The sequence below is a fragment of the Canis lupus genome, chromosome 16, assembly GCF_011100685.1.
Source record: "Canis lupus familiaris isolate Mischka breed German Shepherd chromosome 16, alternate assembly UU_Cfam_GSD_1.0, whole genome shotgun sequence".
NCBI classification, from domain to species: Eukaryota; Metazoa; Chordata; class Mammalia; order Carnivora; family Canidae; genus Canis; species Canis lupus.
In genome coordinates this window covers 11,165,470-11,185,738 of record NC_049237.1, presented here as the reverse complement: position 1 = coordinate 11,185,738, position 20,269 = coordinate 11,165,470, and the positions used below count along the sequence as shown (strand labels likewise).

The window sequence follows — 20,269 nt, the reverse complement described above, 5'->3', positions numbered from 1 at the left end:
TCGAGCCCCACGTCAGGCTCCACACTCAGCAAAGTCTGCCTGAGATTCTCTCTCTCCTCTTCCTCTGCCCTTCCCCACCCTCATGCTCTCTAAATAAATAAATAAATAGATAAATAAAATCTTAAAAAAATTTTTAGATAGTATACTCAGTTAAATTGATAGATAGATACTCGTATCTAGATACGGACACATTCAAAATGTTATCAGACTTCAAATACATTGCCAGCCTGCAAGGATCATTTGAATCCTCCAGTTAATATCTTTGCCTTTTATATGGGAAATTGGGGCAGAGAGACACAATAAACATAGGAGGGAAGGAATGAAGATTTGGGAGAAAAAATTGTGGTTCAGAAGCAAGAAATCTGATATATCTTAATGCACTGTTTATATTTGTTAATTTTATTCTATTTCCCTGCAGGTTTAAATGTGTATTTGGCTACTTGGCTACTGATTAGAGGACAAAAAATGAATAACTCAACAAACTCTTCTAGCAATGGCCTGGCCCTGACCAGTCCTTATAAGACATTTGAAGTGGTGTTTATAGTCCTCGTGGCTGGATCCCTCAGTTTGGTGACCATTATTGGGAACATCCTGGTCATGGTCTCCATTAAAGTCAACCGTCACCTCCAGACCGTCAACAATTACTTTTTGTTCAGCTTGGCCTGTGCTGACCTCATCATTGGTGTTTTCTCCATGAACTTGTACACCCTCTACACTGTGATTGGCTATTGGCCTTTGGGACCTGTGGTATGTGATCTTTGGCTAGCCCTGGACTATGTGGTCAGCAATGCTTCAGTGATGAATCTGCTCATTATCAGCTTTGACAGGTACTTCTGTGTCACAAAACCGCTCACCTACCCAGTCAAGCGGACCACGAAAATGGCAGGTATGATGATTGCAGCTGCCTGGGTCCTCTCCTTTATCCTCTGGGCCCCAGCCATTCTTTTCTGGCAGTTCATTGTAGGGGTGAGGACTGTGGAGGATGGGGAATGCTATATTCAGTTTTTCTCCAATGCTGCTGTCACCTTTGGTACTGCCATCGCAGCTTTCTATTTGCCTGTGATCATCATGACTGTGTTATACTGGCACATATCTCGAGCCAGCAAGAGCAGGATAAAGAAGGAGAAGAAGGAGCCTGTGGCTAACCAAGACCCAGTTTCTCCAAGTCTGGTACAAGGGAGGATAGTGAAGCCAAACAACAACAATATGCCTGGCAGTGATGATGGCCTGGAGCACAACAAAATCCAGAATGGCAAAGCCCCCAGAGATGCTGTGACCGAAAACTGTGTCCAGGGAGAGGAGAAAGAGAGCTCCAACGATTCCACCTCAGTCAGTGCCGTAGCCTCTAATATGAGAGATGATGAAGTAACCCAGGATGAGAACACCGTCTCCACTTCCCTGGGCCATTCCAAAGATGAGAACTCTAAGCAAACATGCATCAAAATTGTCACCAAGACCCAAAAAGGTGACTCGTGTACCCCAACCAATACCACCGTGGAACTAGTTGGTTCTGCAGGTCAGAACGGAGATGAAAAACAGAACATTGTAGCTCGCAAGATTGTGAAGATGACTAAGCAGCCCGCCAAAAAGAAGCCTCCTCCATCCCGGGAAAAGAAAGTGACCAGGACAATCTTGGCTATTCTGTTGGCTTTCATCATCACTTGGGCCCCATACAATGTCATGGTGCTCATTAACACCTTCTGTGCACCCTGCATCCCCAACACAGTGTGGACAATTGGTTATTGGCTTTGTTACATCAACAGCACCATCAATCCCGCCTGCTATGCACTTTGTAACGCCACCTTCAAGAAGACCTTTAAACATCTTCTCATGTGTCATTATAAGAACATAGGCGCTACAAGGTAAAACATCTTTGTAGAGAAGGAAAGTGGTCAGGGGAGCTTGGGGGAAAAAAAGGGATAAAAGAGCTCCCAGTTTTAAAAATCTCTGCCATTGCACTTTATAGTCTTATTATGGAATGTGCAATTAAGGAGCCTAACAGTGACACTTTTATCGTGCCTATGCTCCAGTTTGAGAAACCCGCACCTTATAAACCCTGTCAGTTTCGGAGCAATGAGACCATGAAAGAGACATGCTTGGAGTTGTAGATTTAAGGGACAATCTACGCTTTCCCGTACTCTCTTGAAGAAGGGCTTCTGAATCTACAATTTTATCCTGCACAAGAAGAATAACCTCACTCCTTTTTTTTCCCCACCTCTTTTTTGTTCCTGCGTGTCCATACGAGGATGAAATGCCACAGTGACAAGCTAACATGGAGACTTAAACATAAGGAAATAGACATCACACAATGGAGAAGTGAAGAAAGAGGATCAAAACAGGATGTAGAAATGGTCTCCAGAGTGTTAAGCACATATTATTCTTTTGTTACAGTTTTATTTGGAGAATTGCGACATAATAAATGCTCTTTTCCCCATACCTTTTCCTTTTCCCACAATCAAAAGAAAGCAAACAAGTAAAAACCATAGCTAGATCACATCATTATTTTTCTCATTATGGCATTGGTTTTTATATTTCCCTGTTCTACATTGGGTAAGGGCAAAATCTGCAGGACTTTCACTAAATACAACCAGACACGGCCATGAAAATGGGCTTTCACCCCTGCCCACTGTGCCCTTCGCATTCTTTGGGAATATAAAAGCCTATAAACATTTAATTTGCTTATGAACCTTTAAGTGAAATGTTTTCACCAATCTGGCTTTCTCTTAAACGAGCTTCTTATGTTAATCGGATAGCCTACCAATACATACACATGCTTGAGAAACCAAAGTCATTTTTTAAATTGAGGTTTTGTCAAATTAAATAGTCATTTGAAGGCAGAGAAAGTTTACTGAGGCCAGATGAATTTTGCAAAAGGAAGAGAGAAGGCTGAGAGGGCATTCTGTTTCAACCTGAATTTGCCTGACCCATGTATGAAATGCTAACTTGTAAAACATGAACTTCTGGCCTTTGTCAGCAGGATGAAGCTGCTTTAATCCAAAATAGGATTAACATACTCTCATGGCACCAATGACTTCTGGGGTCAGTCCCAAGAGAATAAGGCCTTCTCTTTAATACCTGCTAATGAGTGATATTCAGTGTATAGTCCAGTGAGGTTGTTTATAGCCATCCTCTGTCCCACGGAGGAGGAAAAAGTCTTTAAAAACATTTCCTGAAACCACATATTCCATCTTCCTCAAATTGTTAATTCTTCCTAAAACTTTTTATCTTCAAAATTCTGTCCATAGAAGTATAGTAATCTTTGTGGCAGAAATGTAGGGGATAACTAACAGAGGCCAAGTAAGATCATCAAAATCTGAAGAAGAATGTAGGTAGCTGTGCCTATGTCACTTCTCATTATTTCTTTAATTCTAGACCATAAAAAGTCAGATCAGGAACTATTACCCAAATGGCGGCTTTATATAGAATCTTGTCCATGTAGAGTGTAGAGACTTCTTATTTGGTACCCCTAAGAAATATATGATTGTAATGATTCACGTCTAGCTATTTCTATCCCTCAGCTTTTTTTCTTACTGTATGTGCTATAGTCTTAAAATCAGATTTTCTAACAATGGCCCAACCAATAGAAATCAAGTTTATAAAACCCACTTCAAATATCCTATTTTGCATTTTAGATTTATGGGCCTTATGATATCTTGACCAGTAATACCAATGTGAGTAGCATGATTACTTTTTCAGTATTAAACCTTAGCACTTTAGAGTTGTTTTGTGTGACTTGCCTCATTGATGGCACCTCAACAATTTTGAGAGTCAAAAAAAAAAAAAAGCACAAGGCAAACAACAACAAAAAAGAATAGTTAGTAAGAAGCGAATTGTGAACAATAGTTATATGTAACTTACCCTTTATAAAAATAACTTCCTGTTTGAATAACTTCGGTCAGGTCATCCCCCCTACAAATCTCCTATATATAAATACACAGTATCAGTTCATTGAGATTCTTTTACTCTACAGTTACTTCAATGTAAATGTTTACAATTTTAAATCCATATTTGCTTTTATTTTTTCAAATCAGTGAATCAGTGGAATGGAAGGGACATCAAGCCAATGAGCTGTTTGGTTTGCTGTAAATGAAACAAGTGACTGGATGAATATTTCACTTAGTAACTTGTTGTGCTATTATGATGTAGATTCAGCTCTAGTTGGGATGAACTCTTTGGATTCAAGAATTCAGGATTCTCGATTCGGGTCTTTTCTCGTCCACTCTAACAATTCAGCTCACCGTGAATCAAACTGCCTCTTGCTCTTCATTGCCATTACATCCTCCCTTCCTTCCTTCTGTTCTTGATCTTCGCCACAGCCACCACAACCTTGCTGAAAGAGAAACCATCACGCATTACAGCAAGGAAGTGAATATAGACTGACACATCATGGAAGCCTTGTCAACTGGAATCAGAGAAATGGGAAGAATACTGAACATGGTAGATGATTAGAAAGACGCAGAGATTGTATTCAAAGGCTTGCACTAACTATTGCTGGATTTGTCCATTCCCGTGGCTGTCATACAGGAACAGTTTTGTTCCCCGGGGGACATTGAACAATGTCTAGACACTTTTGGTGGTCACAACTTGGGGGAGAGCTACTGGCAGCTGATAGATAGAACCTGGGGAGGTTGCTAAACAGCTTACAGTGTACAGGATATCCTCCCCCTCACACACACACACAGCTAAGCATTATTTGGCTCAAAGTGTCAAAGTGCCAAAGTCAAGAAACCCTGGTCTACTTTAAGGAATTCTAGAGCTTGCTTTGTATAAATGGGAAAATAATCCTGTATCACTATTAGAATATCAGTGTAAATTGCTCACCTATTTGAAAAAGGTAGTGCTCACCAGTTGTGTATCAGACACACTGTCATCCATGAGTCTGGTGTATTTGTAATTCACAGATTGGGAACACAAGAGACATCGAGATATCTAGAATCACCAGATCATGCACATAGCACATTGTTTCCAACATCATCATGTCCCATTATGATTGTCACACAGTCAATTGAGGTTGCTGGTAATTGGCCATGAAAATGATTGCAGTTGATGTGGTCAGTTTCTATTGGAGCTGCCATTTTTCCTTTCAAAAACATTAAGAGCCTCTTTTCAGAAACAATATGATTCATCTCCTTTATTTTCACTGGAAAGGTGAATATTTGTCAAGAATTTCTTCTCTCCTCATAGCAATAATGTAAATATTCCAGAGTGGTCTTATAAGAAGAGGAGATTAAGAATGTCAAAAAGCCAATTCATTTCTTTAAAGAAATGATTTCCCTTTACCAGTTTGCATTAATTTAATACCAACTCCCAAGTGTTAGGACCAAGTTGCCAATATAATAAGTCACATGGGATAAGCTTTCCCATCTGAATGTGGAAGCTGGGGGGGTCCCAAATACTTCTGCTCTTTGTCCATTCACTGCTTTTTTGATCCTGGAGATCTGACATTGGGGAAGACGTGAATTCAAAATGATGGCAACACATACTTAGAAATGCAATCTACTTTTATTTTCTCCTACTTAGTTCACTGGTAGTTGCCTTTCCCCAGTTTGATGATATCCCTTTCAACAACCACAGCACTGGTGTTGCCAGTAGATTAGGGAAGCACCCAAAGCTGGATGAATTGTGCAAAGTGTATTTTCAGCATGTATATATAATACCATGCCTCTTAAATATGCTTCTTTTAAAAGGGTGCACGCTGCAGCATGAACTGTGTGCATATTTAATGTATCTTTCTGGAATATGCTGTATGCTTAATATACATATTCTATAAATAAAGTAATTAAATGTATAATAGAAATACATATTTCTGTATGCAAATAAATATATTATACACAAAATCTTAATATGCAATATAGTATATGTTGCTTCAGAGAATAACAAAACTAGATTTTTATATGCCCAGTTTTTTTAAAGTAGTATTTGCTTATGAAGGAAGAGGTTTAAGAACAGCCAAAACCCTACCCATGTTACTATTAAGCTGTTTTATAAGCTTTGAAAGCATGGCACTGATTTTAAATATCTTTTGGAGGAATATATTAATAAATCTTTGCTGGTGTCACCGCATGTGACAAGAATCTCTTTGCTCCTGTGCTCCCGACTGGCCTGTGACTAGAATCTTCCTGGCTGTTACTGTTCCAACAGCTGTGTTGATCTCACGTCTGATTGCCTGATGAGCTTGCAACCAATTCATTGACATACAGCTTTGCTCTCCTCCAAATTAACTGATTTTTGTCAAATAAAAAATAATCTTACAAGGAGGAAAAGATGACCTTCAGAATGGTTTTCATTCCAAGAAGCAAGGTAAAAAATGGAACAAGCACTGCATTTTATAAACCATTCTTTGCAGATTGAGCCCAATACAGCATCCCATACATTAAATGCCAGAAATTCCTAGTGTAGTATGATATTGCAGGGTTCTCCAAGAAATGATGAAATAGGTGATTTGTTTCTCAATGCCCTACATTTTCTCCCTAGCACTTCTCTTCCTATCATAGCCCACTCAAGTACTCACATTCCCCAGAACATTTTCTTTGGCTCATTAGCATGAGTTCCTAGTTAACAAATACTGTTACAATTTTAGTTGATACCGGCATGCCATCCCAAGAGACACTTGCATTTTAATAAAAAAAGCAGAAACACTGAACATCTCTAAGATCTCTATTGGTGTTTAGTTACCAAGGTATGCAATGGGAGAGATGATTTTCAGTGAATTCCAGTTTTCTTTGCAAATTTTATAACATGCTTCACTGTCTACCCACTTCATAAATTTTACTTTTATCACAATCCACCCTTGTGCATTGTGGTCTCTTACGAAACCAAAATCATTTCCAGAAAAACAAATGAAAGAAGACAATGGAGTTTTCTATCAATTCTCATTGGTTTCTTACTGTTCCGATGAAATGTTCTCATTTCATTTTTTAGAATTTGACTGAATACTCTATTGATGAATTGTCAAATGTTATTCCTGACCAGGTGGTTGCAAATACTGAGAGAGGAAAAATACCTTGCCATCATAGAGGAAGAATTTTCCATGTTATAACACATATCAGTCTTTTTCAATCAAAAATTGAAGAAACAAAATGTGGTAAGTTGCGGAATGTAGAGATTTATTAAATAAGTGACATCGTATAAAATCTGTTCTTTCGCTTCCTAAACACACACACAGTAAGTCATGGGAAATTGCAGAGACCAAAAAGGCATCCATCTTCTGAATTTGCACCATTTACCCAGTAGCTCATCCAAATCCTTAAACTATACCTTTATTAGAAATGTCCGTATCTTCGGAGATTTTATTGAAGGATTTTTTAAAATAAATATTCTTTTAGAGGTCACTATTATAAGATAAGGGATGGATGGTGTTTGTGGTAAATTGTTTGTCTGTGTCCAGGAAGAATTACAATGGAGATCGCAGGGGTGGCCAGTTCAAATCTGGATAATAGTTGCATTAGTTGTACAAAAAAGATGAACATTATGATTCACTCTTCTTCAAAGTAATTTTCTTCATATTATAAATCTTACCGTTCTTACTGCCTTTAATACAGAGCAGGTGCCTACGTTTGTGATGATGTGAGGATCTTTGCCAGGGCCATGTTGTATTATGTCATGGGTCAGCTGTTCCCAAACTTCAGCCTGATATTGAATCACCTGTTGGGCCCCATCGTAGGTCTGAAGTGGAGTCTGAGAATCTCTACAAGTACCCCAGAGATCCTGATGTGAACTCTGAAAATGACTACCTTTGATAGTATGATGAAAACTTTCACCAAAGTGTTATGATAATTAGTAAGACATCTGTTACAGACTGTGAAAACTTTATATTTAAAACACTATCCACGGGAGAGAATTTTTTTTTTCTTAGACATAAAGTTTGTTGACTTACAAATAGGGGCTTCATATTTTCTGCCTCTTGGGAAACTTTTAACACCAGAGATTAAAAATAACTACATTGATAAATTTACTTGAAGAACCATTAGCATACCCAAGTTTAAAGACAAACACAGCAGAAGCTTGAATTCTGTGATATCTCCAATAGAAGATGCTTTAAAAATATATTTTATGTTGTCTCCAACATCATATAGAATATGTATGCAAACACATTCTCCTCATATGAGCATTCAAAATGAATCCTTCCACTATTTTGTTTAGAAGTAATGTTAGGTTAAAAGAAAATATTTGCATTCTAGAAGGAATTTTTCAACCTCTTTTTAACACACACTCATACACATAAACACATAATGCACACTCACACAAATACACACCAACAAGACATACATGCATATAAACACAAGTTTCACCTTATTTACCTTGACAGTGCCCAGAGGCATGACCTTTCCACTATTTTCAAAAGCGTTTGGAACTCTGCTAGCAAAGACATTGAACTCAGGTCAGCCAAGTGGTACTAAAGAAAAGACTCTGTACTATGATCAGTAAATTGCAGAATGTTCTCAAAGCTGTTAGGATCAATACCTTTTAGCTTTGTAGAACATTTTGCCAGCAACACATCCCAGGCATCTGAAGATAATCTCTCTGAAGGAAGCAATTATGTGAAGTCATAGTGGGAAAACATACCTAAAATCTATCATAACACCTAAAACACATATCTAAAAGTATATATCTTAATGATGGGTACCCCCAAACGCTGAACAACTATATAATATGGTTTGATAGCAAACTGACTATAGGGCAGCCCCAGTGGTGCAGCGGTTTAGCGCCGCCTGCAGCCCAGGGTGTGATCCTGGAGACCCCGGGATCGAGTCCCACATCGGGCTCCCTGCATGGAGCCTGCTTCTCCCTCTGCCTGTGTCTCTGTCTCTCTCTCTAGCTGTGTCTCTATGAATAAATAAATAAAATCTTTTTAAAAAAAAAAAAAACTGACTATAAAGAGAGCTATGTACAAGAAAAAAAATAACGGTTTCTCAGCACATTTATCCCAAAATCCCTCTCAGACATTCTTTTTTAGGTTCATACCTCTTTATCCTTGTGGACGGTATAAAAACACAAGTGATATTTACTCTGAATATGCACCAGATGATCTAATAGTCCAAATGTCTGGTATCCTGAAAAACCAACAAGAAACCAGGAATGCAAGTCTTATTTTGCAGGAAAAATAAGATTACCAACCAGGTTATGTTTGCTCTTCTTGGGATCCTCCTCATTCTGTTTATTAATGAATAAGTACAAGAGAACATTTAAACCCCAGCTACTAAATGGCTGAATAAAACCATTTCTTTTCAACTCTTTTGGGTAGCTTAACCTACATAGAAATAATAATCCGAACAACTTTCTATTTAAGCAGAAGAGATAACCATAAAGATGAAATTAAGAATAAAACAGGAACAATACAAATAAGACATCCCGGTGAGGGAAAAACTTACCCCCAAGGTCTCTCAAAGGAATAAAAATAAATATTTAATAGAACTTCTTTTTTCTTCTTTTCCAAGTTCTATTTTTTGTATACTCATTTCCTTCATCTCTTTTTAGTATTTTTGCTAAAGTCTTTACTAATGTTTTAAGTAATTTTTATAAACATTCTAAGTGTCAAACACAAAAATGATTGTTTCCCTAGAGCTTGTTTTTAATTTTTGTTGTAGTTGACATTGCTACTCCGGAAAGCAAAAAGGCATTAAAAAAATACAACTGCTTACAATGACACATGTTTTAAATATCAAAACAAAACAACTTAGCAAAAATACAGACAAAGGGCGAAAATATGGCTTTAAGCAACAACAACAAAAAAATCAATGTACATGATGGCTTCCAAATGTATTTTTTCCAAGCAACATGACACCAATTTCCTTTCCTCTGTGGTCTCATGGGCCTTCCCACCACTGTTCCCAGCATAGTGGACATTGGCCCTCAGTCGCCTTGAGAAGAGCTCAGGGCATATCAACATGCTGTTTGAAACCAGGCCCTGTGGGGATGTGAGTGACACGATCATCAGCTGGGAACTTGTCATGATTAAGTCTTGGATCTAAATCAAGCAGTTGAAGCCCGCTAAATCCTGTTAAACATTCCGAGTGTGAGAAACCACATTATCACAAGCTTGAGGACTGAGGAAGAATAAAATAATTGGAAGTTTCAGACATGATGTAAAATGGAGCTAAAGCTGATGTTCAGTGAACACACTTCTGTTAGGAAGCACATTGTAACAGACCCTTTAACAGATTCCTTGGCCGTGTACAGCTTAAATATTTTATGTCACTGACAAATTAGGATGATAAGGTTATACTAGCTAAACAACTCTTTGAGACCTGTTGTGACAAAGGAACCTGGTATCCTCCTCGTTTGTTTCCACTGCTTCGCTTTTTATTAAAGAGTAAGAAATACAACATTCATTTGAAATACCGAATTATGTAGGGACGCCTGGGTGGCTCAGTGATTGAGCGTCTGCCTTTGGCTCAGGGTATGATCCCGGGTCCAGGGTCGGAGTCCCAAATTGGGCTCCCTGCGAGGAGCCTGCTTCTCTTTCTGTCTATGTCTCTGCCTCTCTCTCTCTGTATCTCTCATGAATGAATGAATAAAATCTTAAAGGAAAAAAATACACAATAGTGTAGAGTCCTAGTCTTTTTAAAATCCTACATTAAAAGACAGCTATTTAAGTGTCTGTGAACTTGATAGGATCTTTAACAATAAGCTATTGTAAATTGGATTAACTATATTTATAGTTAATATATATAAATAAATATATTTATATTTTTATAAATAAATTACATATATAATATATGTAATAATATATGTATAATATATGTAAATAATATAAATAAATATATTTATATATATAAATTACATATACTTTATACAAGTTTGTATAATTAACTTATACATTTTATTTATGAAAGAAAAGAACATGTTTCAAGAGACGGTAATAGGAATTTAATGGAAAGTGATTCACAAATGCAAGGAATGAAGTATGTACCAGTGAAAAATACTCAACATACCAAAGGAGTGCTGTCTTAAATGTTGATGATGCACAAATACAAAAACATTCCGAGTTCCTGATTCAGCACAGAGGAAATAGAAGATACTAACAATGACACGCCATGTCCTGGGATGTGTTTTGGCCAAGCTGTATTCCTAAATAAAGCATTGTACCAGACAGAAAAATCCAACAGGAATTTGTTTTTCATATAATTCAGCATGTTTAGAATACATTTGTGAGCACTTTGGAAGTCAGACTCCAGTACTCCTGGATACTCTTTAAGAAAGAATACAACTGGTACAAAGTCTTCCCCCCCCCCCAAAAGTACCAATTCTAATGCAAATTAGTGTGAGCTCTGACTCTACTCTGTCACTTCACTTTATCTACCAGATGAAAAGTGCTCCAGAGCACTCTTTCTGTCCTCTGCTTTCCATTTCTCCAATATCTAACATATTGGAAAGAGAGACTCCAGATTTGCCCAGGTTTCTAGAAACCGTCGTTGGGCTAGGTGTGTAGACAAGCTTTCCTTTTTGTGTGTGATTTCCCCCAAATAATTGATTTTGAGACATTGACCTGGAATTCCTTCCCTCCTTCCAAACAAAGGGAAGCAAACCAAAACCCACACAAACTAATACCAAATGTCCTCAGGCCACATAGGCCAGGAAGTACCATGGTGAATGGAAATTACTGTCTTGACCAGTGAGCATTGACTCCAGGTGGAGGAAAGGATTTCCTTCCGGTATTTTCACACACAGCTTATGGTAAACTTAGATTATTTGATTATCAGGGTTGATTAAATGTCATGTGCTACCCATTCTCACCTACCTCCATCTAAAAGCAGGAATTCTTGGGGCTCCTAGGTGGTTCAGTTGGCTGAGCATCCAACTCTTAATTTCGATTAGGTCATGATCTCAGAGTCATAAGATTGAGCCCCGAGTCTGGCTCCACACGCAACCCAGGTGTCTGCTTGAAATTCTCTCTCCCTCTGCCCCTCCTGTTTGTTTTCTCTCCTCACTGTAAACATAAATAAAAATAAAAGCAGGAATTCACTGTAGCTTCCACAATGGTCATAAACACTTTGCTTTATGCACTGGGCAGTTGAAGTTCCTCAGCTCGCTCTCCTGTCTTTACTCTCTCCTGACACAATGCCATCCATGGCTTCAGCTTTTATTATCCTCTTAAATGTGATAAGACATAAATATCACCTCCATCCCAGTCTTCCCTACCATCTACACTATTATCTGTCTACCTTAGAACCCCTCTTGATGCCTCAAATGTACCTGAAACGTACCACATCCAAGCTCAAGTTCATGATTTCACTAACAAAATAGGCCCCATTCTGCTGTTTCTTAGCCCATCATCTACTATGTGCACAAAACGGGCCACTTTGCCATCACCCTCTATTTTCACCCGACCACTCTTCAAGTCCTCCCATTTTTACCTCCTAAATATCAAATGTGTCTAATCTACCCCTCAGCTTCTCACATCTGCACTAGAACCACTAGTTAGTGCAAGCAGTCTAACTGATCTTGCCACATTCACTTCAATCCCATTCCATCTGTCTTGGTTGCAAGCCTGCAACCAGAGCAAGCTTTTCAGGAGACAAATCAGAACACATTACTTCCCCACTTAAAACTTGTTAGTGAGTTCTTTTGGCCGTGTCCATACACCTTTGTCTGACTTGTAAGCCCTTCATGGACTGACCCCTTTCCTCGCTCTCCATCCTCACTTTCCAGCACACTCCTAGGTGACTTTGTTGCTCTTGCCTCATCGCCACAAGCCACACTCACCCCCATCATGCCCTCTCCTGCCCAAAGGCCTTAGCACATGAGCTTTGCACAACTTTGTGGGGAAAGCTCTCCTGACCCCTCACTATCTGGTTAACTCCCGATAATTCTTTAAACTTCAAGTCAAAGATGGCACTTTCAGAAATGTCTCCCCTGAACTTGTCGGACTGCATCAAATTTTCCACTATAGCACCCATAGCATTTTTCACAACTGCAATTTTATTTGGGCTTATAGGACTATTCAAATAAATTTTTGTCTTTGTTTGTAGACTATAAACTTTGTAAATACAAAATGGTATTTGCATCTGTCTACCTGAGACAGTGCCTAGTACATAGTCACTGTTCTAAGTGACAGTATTTTCTCCACTTCCTAGCTATATGACCTTGAGAAAAATCATTTAATTTCTTCAGATATAGATAATCCCTATTTACATGTATGCAATACCACCGTAAACTATATATATTTATGTAAGGAATATCTAGTAACTATATGTTTCCCAGTAGAATGCTCAACAAAGAAGGGTACTCAGTAAAGGCATGTATTTATACACTTCTTATAGAGGAAACCTGTGATAGAGACAGAAGTTTCCAGGACCTTTCAGACTGCACTTTGCTGAGCCCTCAGTGTCCAGTCAGGCCATTCAGTGCTTTACTAAAACAAATGAGATCTCTGGACCTTGTGGATCTCATCTTCCAAATAGAGAATGAACTTTGAAATCCCCCAAAATACAATTATTCTGTCCTTCAGAGACATGGCTCAAATTCTGTAGTGTTTTGCTACATGTTGCAGTAAGAAGATTATTGGGGCCTTACATGGATCTAGTTCATTTCATGTGCCAGGCATTTTATCACTTAGATCTGGATAAAATCGTATAAGAAGCTATTATTATTATACTCATTTTATAAACAAGGAACCAGAGGCTCCATGAAACCATGTAATTACCCACTGCCATAGCTGGTATTGGTACAGCCAGGACTCAAATCTCAAAAGTAGTTTATCAAAAGCAGAAAGCACACAGAAGCAGCCTGACCCGGTTTCCTGGGTTCAGGCCTGGTTTACACTGACTGCTTGATTAATTAATTATGCATCCTTCCCCCACTTCCTGCAAAAACACCAGCTAAGATGATACATTATGTGGTTATCTTTTATTTTGGTGGAGTGGAGGAACAGTAGGGCATCTAGCAGTTGGAGAATTCTAACCCCAGTTATACCATTTCTTAGCTATAAAATCTCAGGAAGGCTCATTTGTTTGGTTTAACCAAACTATCCTGCTAACCTAAGTGCTTTAAAGACTAAACAAATTACTCTCAGAAATACTTTATAGAAGATTAGAACTGATGCTAGGGGTTGATATCTGTAGTCTATGGATACTTTAAGCAGCTGCCTAAAGCTCATCTCATTTGAGGATTTGAAATCGATCTGTGTGTGTGTGTGTGTTTAGAGCAGGCCCACCACTAAGTGAGCGTTTCTGAGAATCATGCTATGGAGAATCTCTTATTTTGTGTGGTAAATTGAAAGATACATTTAGATAGTTAAGTGGAATGCTCTGTAGAGTAAACTCATTCATCTCTTTTCTGCCTAAAAAATACGATAGAGGCAACATCTAAATCATCTCTAAATAAGTATGAGTGTCTGGAATAAACAAACAAAAGAGGGTGAGAAATGAAGGTAAAGTCATTTTGAACTAAAAGCAAGGAAAAGCAGAGCAAAGCACCATCTCCTATTTCAATCAAGACTCAATTTCAACCTCCTAGCTACACTTGGCTGTGTGAGATAGGCACATTTTGACCAAGCTTCATATATCTGTTTTCAGGAAGTTTGTGTGTCAGTACTGAAAACAGAAATATAAATAATATATAAGAAAAAAAAGAAATATATACAGAAAGGGGACCTGGGTGGCTCAGTGGGTTAAGCATCCCACTCTTCATTTCAGCTTCAGTCATGATCTCAGGATGGTGAGATGGACCCCCACCTGGGACTCATGTTGGGCATGGAGCCTGTTTAAGATTTTCTCTCTCTCTCTCCTTCTCCCTCTCTTAAAAAAAAAAAAAAAAAAAGGAAAGAAATATATATTGGAATAACAATATATGTAATAATCATATACACAGAAATATACACTGAATCCCAACAGTTCTTACCATCATGTGTGGGATGGGACTGAAGGACAGAGGATGCTAGGTGATAGGTCTTTTCCCTTTTTGGGCTTGCTGGGGGTGAAAACACTCTCAGGAACACAGCTGGGAAACATCGAGATAAATGGAGGGCTCTCAGGAAAGAAAAAGAGTTCTCACCCTCTTGCCAGGGCCCTGTTTTTTAATGTTACTCCTTTTTTTTTTTAATTTTTAAAATTTATTTATTTGACAAAGAGAGAGCACACACAAGCAGGGAGAGTGGCAGGAAGAGGGAGGAGCAGACTCCTGCCCGGCAGGGAGCCCAACTCCAATTCCAGGACTCAATCCCAGGACCTGGCAATCATGACCTGAGCTGAAGATAGACACTTAACCAACTTAGCCACCCAGTGCCCCTTTAACATTGTTCTTTTGTAGAAGGATTCTGAAAGAAAACCAATAAAATGCACTTAAGCCCCAAACAAAATTATATATATATATAATTCCATATATACATGGAATTCTCTTCCAGGAAAGATATTTGAATACTGTATAATAGATATAAGAATATATTATATATACATATGTATATTTTTTTTTCCTGTATTGACACCCCTCCAGTATTGAGCTCCACTATGCAGCTCTGAGGAGTCAGTTTTTTTCCCTTTTTCCCCGTAAGCCCTCCCATGTGTCTTACAGTTACTAAAACTTGGGGAATTTTTATTAACATTATCGGACACTCTGACATTAACCTTCAAACAGAACAGTTCCTACTAATTGCAGACAAAACAGTGGAAGCATCATTAGTGGAACAAAATGTCCCTTCATAAGATGCCTGCAGACTTTTTCTGTGGACTTGACACATCTGACCAAACCAATCTTTACACCTACTCTTGGAAACAGTCACTGTTATCCTGTTTCCCAAGATTGAAGAATATGTGAGTTGGAAGTTAAATGATTTGGCCACACCGCTTTGATCACCTGTGAAGATGGAAACAAACTGCTCTTCCACACATAAAGAGCACGTTTCCAGCAGTAGAAAATTAGCAGACAATAGATTTCATCCATGCTTAACCTAAAGGCTACTGTACTTTCCTTTCCTGTACTCAAACTAAGAAGTTTGAGTTTGTAAGGAAAGTCTTTCAAGGATGACTCTCACATAAGAATCAAGAATTTCAGGATATTACCATAAGTAAAACAGCTTGAGGTCAGTGCGGATCGGTGGGCGCTGTCATCCGCAGAGGGTGCTGGGTGAACCCATTATAGTTTCCATCGATTGAAATTTTTAATTTATTTCAAAATAGTGTATCCATTCAAGGGAGTACTATCTTTGCTTCTCAAAAGGGTTCAAGAATCATTAAGATCTGTCTTTTCCTAACTAGAATTCAACTTGCGAAAATTAAAAATCTTTTTTTTTTTTTTTTTTTTTTTGGCGAGGTGGAAAAAACGGTCATGGTCATCTTTAGAAATATTGTAGGCTAAATTTTGAGAAGCTTCTTGAGGTTTTCAAATTAAATTTTTGACTATGAAAGCTGAGACTTTAATTTTCTATCTCCCTTATTCACTTTCAAGAGTTCTAATCATAGTTCCTACACTAACCGCTTTAAGAGTCAGACACAGTTTTTCGATTCAAAGTAAAGTCAGACCTGCAAGGAAAAGTCAGGTTGAAGAGAGAGCCCAGAACTGATGACTGGAGCTGCCTGCCCAGAAAGATCCCATGAATGATTGACTCAGAGCCAGAGCAGATGGTTAAAGAGAGCAGTAGATGTAAATCTCTGTCAGGTAAAAGGTTGGCTTGCTCCAGGATGCACAATAAGAAGGAGACTATCACTGGTCATTCACCAGAATCCTAACATCTGGATCTCTAACAACATGCAGCCTGCATACCAGATATTTTCCTGTAGCCTCTCCTAATCCACTACCTTCTCCATTCCGCTCTGTGGATTCTGAAAAGCTGGCCCGTGTGCCCTGCATTCTCGTGCTTCTTTCCCTTCTAATTTCTAATTGGAATGAGTCACCCAGGCGACCTTGCAAGAAATCAGAGGTTAGGAGGAGAATGATACCATAATATGTATTTCCCTGAGCTCCCTTCCATTTGATACACCGTAACTTGGTTGTGTCCCTCTGCAAGGCACCAACCACGTGGCCTCTCTGGATTCAGTGAGACCCACCGCAGCTTTGTGGTTCCGTTTTTGGGGGTGGTGATGGCTCCTCATCATTACTACTGCCACTAGTCTAAGACCCAGGGTCTTGTACTATTCTCTGTCGGATTTCCTAAACACCACCCTTACCTTTGCATGTAGCAGCTTTAATAAACTTTCCTCACAGTATCTGTTTTTAAGGGATTGTCTGTCACCTACTGGGTCCCTAAGTGATAAACCTTGGTTGTTTAGTAAGTAAAGTAAAACAGATTAAATGTCTCCAATTTCCTTGAAATGATTAAAAGGGTGATTTAGGTCTCCAGCTCTTAAGCAATGGATTCCAAAGGCAGAATAACAGGACAGGGACTCGGGAATGAGAATCATTTGGCATCTGTTGTTTTTTAGAACTATAGTCTAACTTGATGGATTGGCCAACAAATCAGGAGCAATTATTAATTCTTCCATTTATTCATAATCTCAGTTATTCAGCAAATATTTACGGAGTGGAAACCTTATGCCTTATCTATATTAGGTGCCTGTGACCCAGAGCTATACAGGAAAAGGGCCAGTTGGTCTCTCCATCATGGAATTAGTGTGGCTAAAGTAGAGTGAATGGACAGAAGTCTGAGAGATGGTCTCTGGAGGCTCTTGTCTATGGACATGTGAATCAGGCCATATTAAAGATTTTCAACTTCCTCCTAAGCTGTGAATGAGTTTTGAAGAGGGATGGTGTATGATCAGATTTGAGATTTTGAAACAGCACTCTTAGAGCAATGTAGATTGTCTACACCCATTGTGGGTGGTAGGCACAGGGAGATCAGTGAGGGGATTATTACATTAGTTAAGATTTCTGCCTTGAGCAAGGGAGTGATTGGAAGTGCTATTTGCTGACCATAGCTAATGTTCTTTCTTGTAAATGCTTGATTTTCACAGAAACATTTAATATTTAATTGCTAACTGTGGTGACTTTAACCCTCACTAGCTTTTGCCAGAAACATTTTACCTCTAAGAAATAAAATGTTTTGTTTAATGTTTTGTTGTTCTTGATGTTGTTTCTTGTGGACAATTTTTAATGAAATATATAGAAAAGGAAAAGTTGAAACAAAGTGTCAGTGATTATCAATGAGACTATTTAGAAATATGCATTCACCATTCTAATCTGAAATCACATAAGATTAACATATCTTCCCTAAAATAGAAGATAAAGAATGTGTTAGCCTTAAATTAACAGTAACAATAAATAAAATGAAAGAAAAAGGGAACCACCAATCAAATATTCCTAAAATGTCTATTGGTGATCTAAAAATCATATTATCAGCTGTTTTGATTGGAAAGTTGAGCAGAGCAATTAGAACCATTAGAATCCACTGGAAAACTCATGTTTTGAGAATTTGGAGTTACTGCATTATATAAGCAACACCATGATGGTTTCTTAAAAGCCAAACGTGTTTATTATCCAATTCAGCAACTGTACTCCTGACTACTTAATTCCAGAGAAATGAAGACTTGTGTTCACACAGAATCCTGTACATGAATGTTTACAGGAGTTTCATTTGTGATGGCCCCAAACTGGAAACAACCCAGATATCCTTCACCAGGTCCGTGGTTATGCAAACTATAGTATGTCTATGTCATAGGATCTTACACAGTAATAAGAGGAATGAACTATTCAAACACCCAACAATCTGGATGGATACCCAGAGAATCACACTGACCAAAAAAATCCAGTCCCAAAGCGTTGCAAATTCATCTTTACATACCATTCTTGAAATGACAAAATCGTAGAGATGGAGACCAGGTGAGTAGTTGGCAGAGTTTAAGACAGAAGTGAGCAAGAGGAACCCTCTTCCACCGTGGGTGGGAATGCAAACTAGTGCAGCCATTCTGGAAAACAATGTGGAGGTTCTCAAAGTGCTAGAAATAGAACTACCTTAATGCACCAGCAATCACACTAGTAGGTATTTAAACAAAGGATACAAACATGGTGATTTGAGGGGGCACATGCACCCCAATGTTTATAGCAGCAGCAATGTCCACAATAGCCAAAATGTGGAAGGAGCCCAGATGTCCATTGGCAGATGAATGGATGCCATGGAGTATTACTCAGCCATCAAAAAGAATGAAGTCTTGCCATTTGCAACGACATGAATGGAGCTAGAGTGTATTATGCTAAGCAAAATAAGTCAGCCAGAGAAAGACAAATATCATATGATTTCCCTCATACGTGGAATTTAAGAAACAAGACAGATGAACATAGGGGAAGGAAAGGAAACATAGGTAAAAAGAGAGAGAGAGACAAACCATAAGAGACTCAACTCCAGGAAATAAACTGAGGGTGGCTGTAGGGGAAGGGGGGGTAACTGGGTGATGGGTATTAAGGAGGGCACTCGTGATCAGCACTGGGTGTTATATGCAACTGATGAATCACTAAATTCTACCCCTGAAACTAATAATACACTATATGTTAACTAAATTATTTTAAAAAGAAGGAATTTGAAACAGGGAAGAAAGTGACAGGGCTATTCCAGGGCAACATGAGGGAAACTCATGGATATGTAAATCTTCCATCTTGACCACATCAATATCAATACTGTGTTTGTACACAATATCAATATTGTTCTACAGGTATTATCATTGGAGGAAACATGGTCAAGGGTACATAGGGTCTCTCTATATTATCTCTTAAACTGAACATGAATCTAAAACTATTTCAAAATAAAAACATTATATATATGCCCCCCCCCCCATAAATGTAAGTAGGTGAAACTCTTATGTTTTCTTCTCTCAGGAAGAGGAAAATCAAGGGTGAGCACCTAGACATCTCCTCCACAGTCTATCATTTTAACCACCTGGTCACCAAATATCCATTTCACTTTCCCTTCCTTTCTCAAAATTGACCAACTTCTTACTTCTTCCCCAAGGAAGACACTCATCCCTTCAATGCAACTAGCTCAGTGACAAAAATCTCTGTGTGATTGATAGTCCTTCCTTTTTTATCTGGCAACCTGTAAACCAAAAAAAGTTATCTGCATCCACCTACTTTACTCCCCTCTTTGCTTCACACATCACATGTGCAAGGATGGAGTAGAGACAGGATAACCACCAGAACATTCCTAGTAAGTAGGAATGGGAGCTGTGCTGCAGTCCCCTTGGACAACATAAAGACCCTGCAGAGTGAGACATTCCTAGATTCTGTTCTAAGGGAGAAATTCTCCTGAGCATTGTTTAACAAGGCTACTGGTTCCATCTTCAGGGATGGGCGTCCTTGTCTACTATTTACTTGGCCTCATGTAAAATGTAGATAAGGCCTGCAGAAT

At 38.6% G+C, this 20,269-nt stretch overlaps 1 protein-coding gene across 3 annotated transcripts in view; it reads left to right on the top strand.

Annotated features, from left to right (window-relative positions):
- CHRM2 (cholinergic receptor muscarinic 2) overlaps nt 1-6,058 on the top strand; it is a 145,876-nt gene extending 139,818 nt beyond the window's left edge. For all 3 annotated transcript variants that reach the window (XM_038559445.1, XM_038559444.1, XM_038559446.1), the window contains one exon: nt 419-6,058. In XM_038559445.1, the coding sequence (XP_038415373.1) occupies nt 466-1,866 (1,401 nt within the window). In that variant the 5' untranslated portion in view covers nt 419-465 and the 3' untranslated portion in view covers nt 1,867-6,058. The remainder of the gene's footprint in view (nt 1-418) is intronic.
- The last annotated feature ends 14,211 nt before the right edge of the window (nt 6,059-20,269 follow it).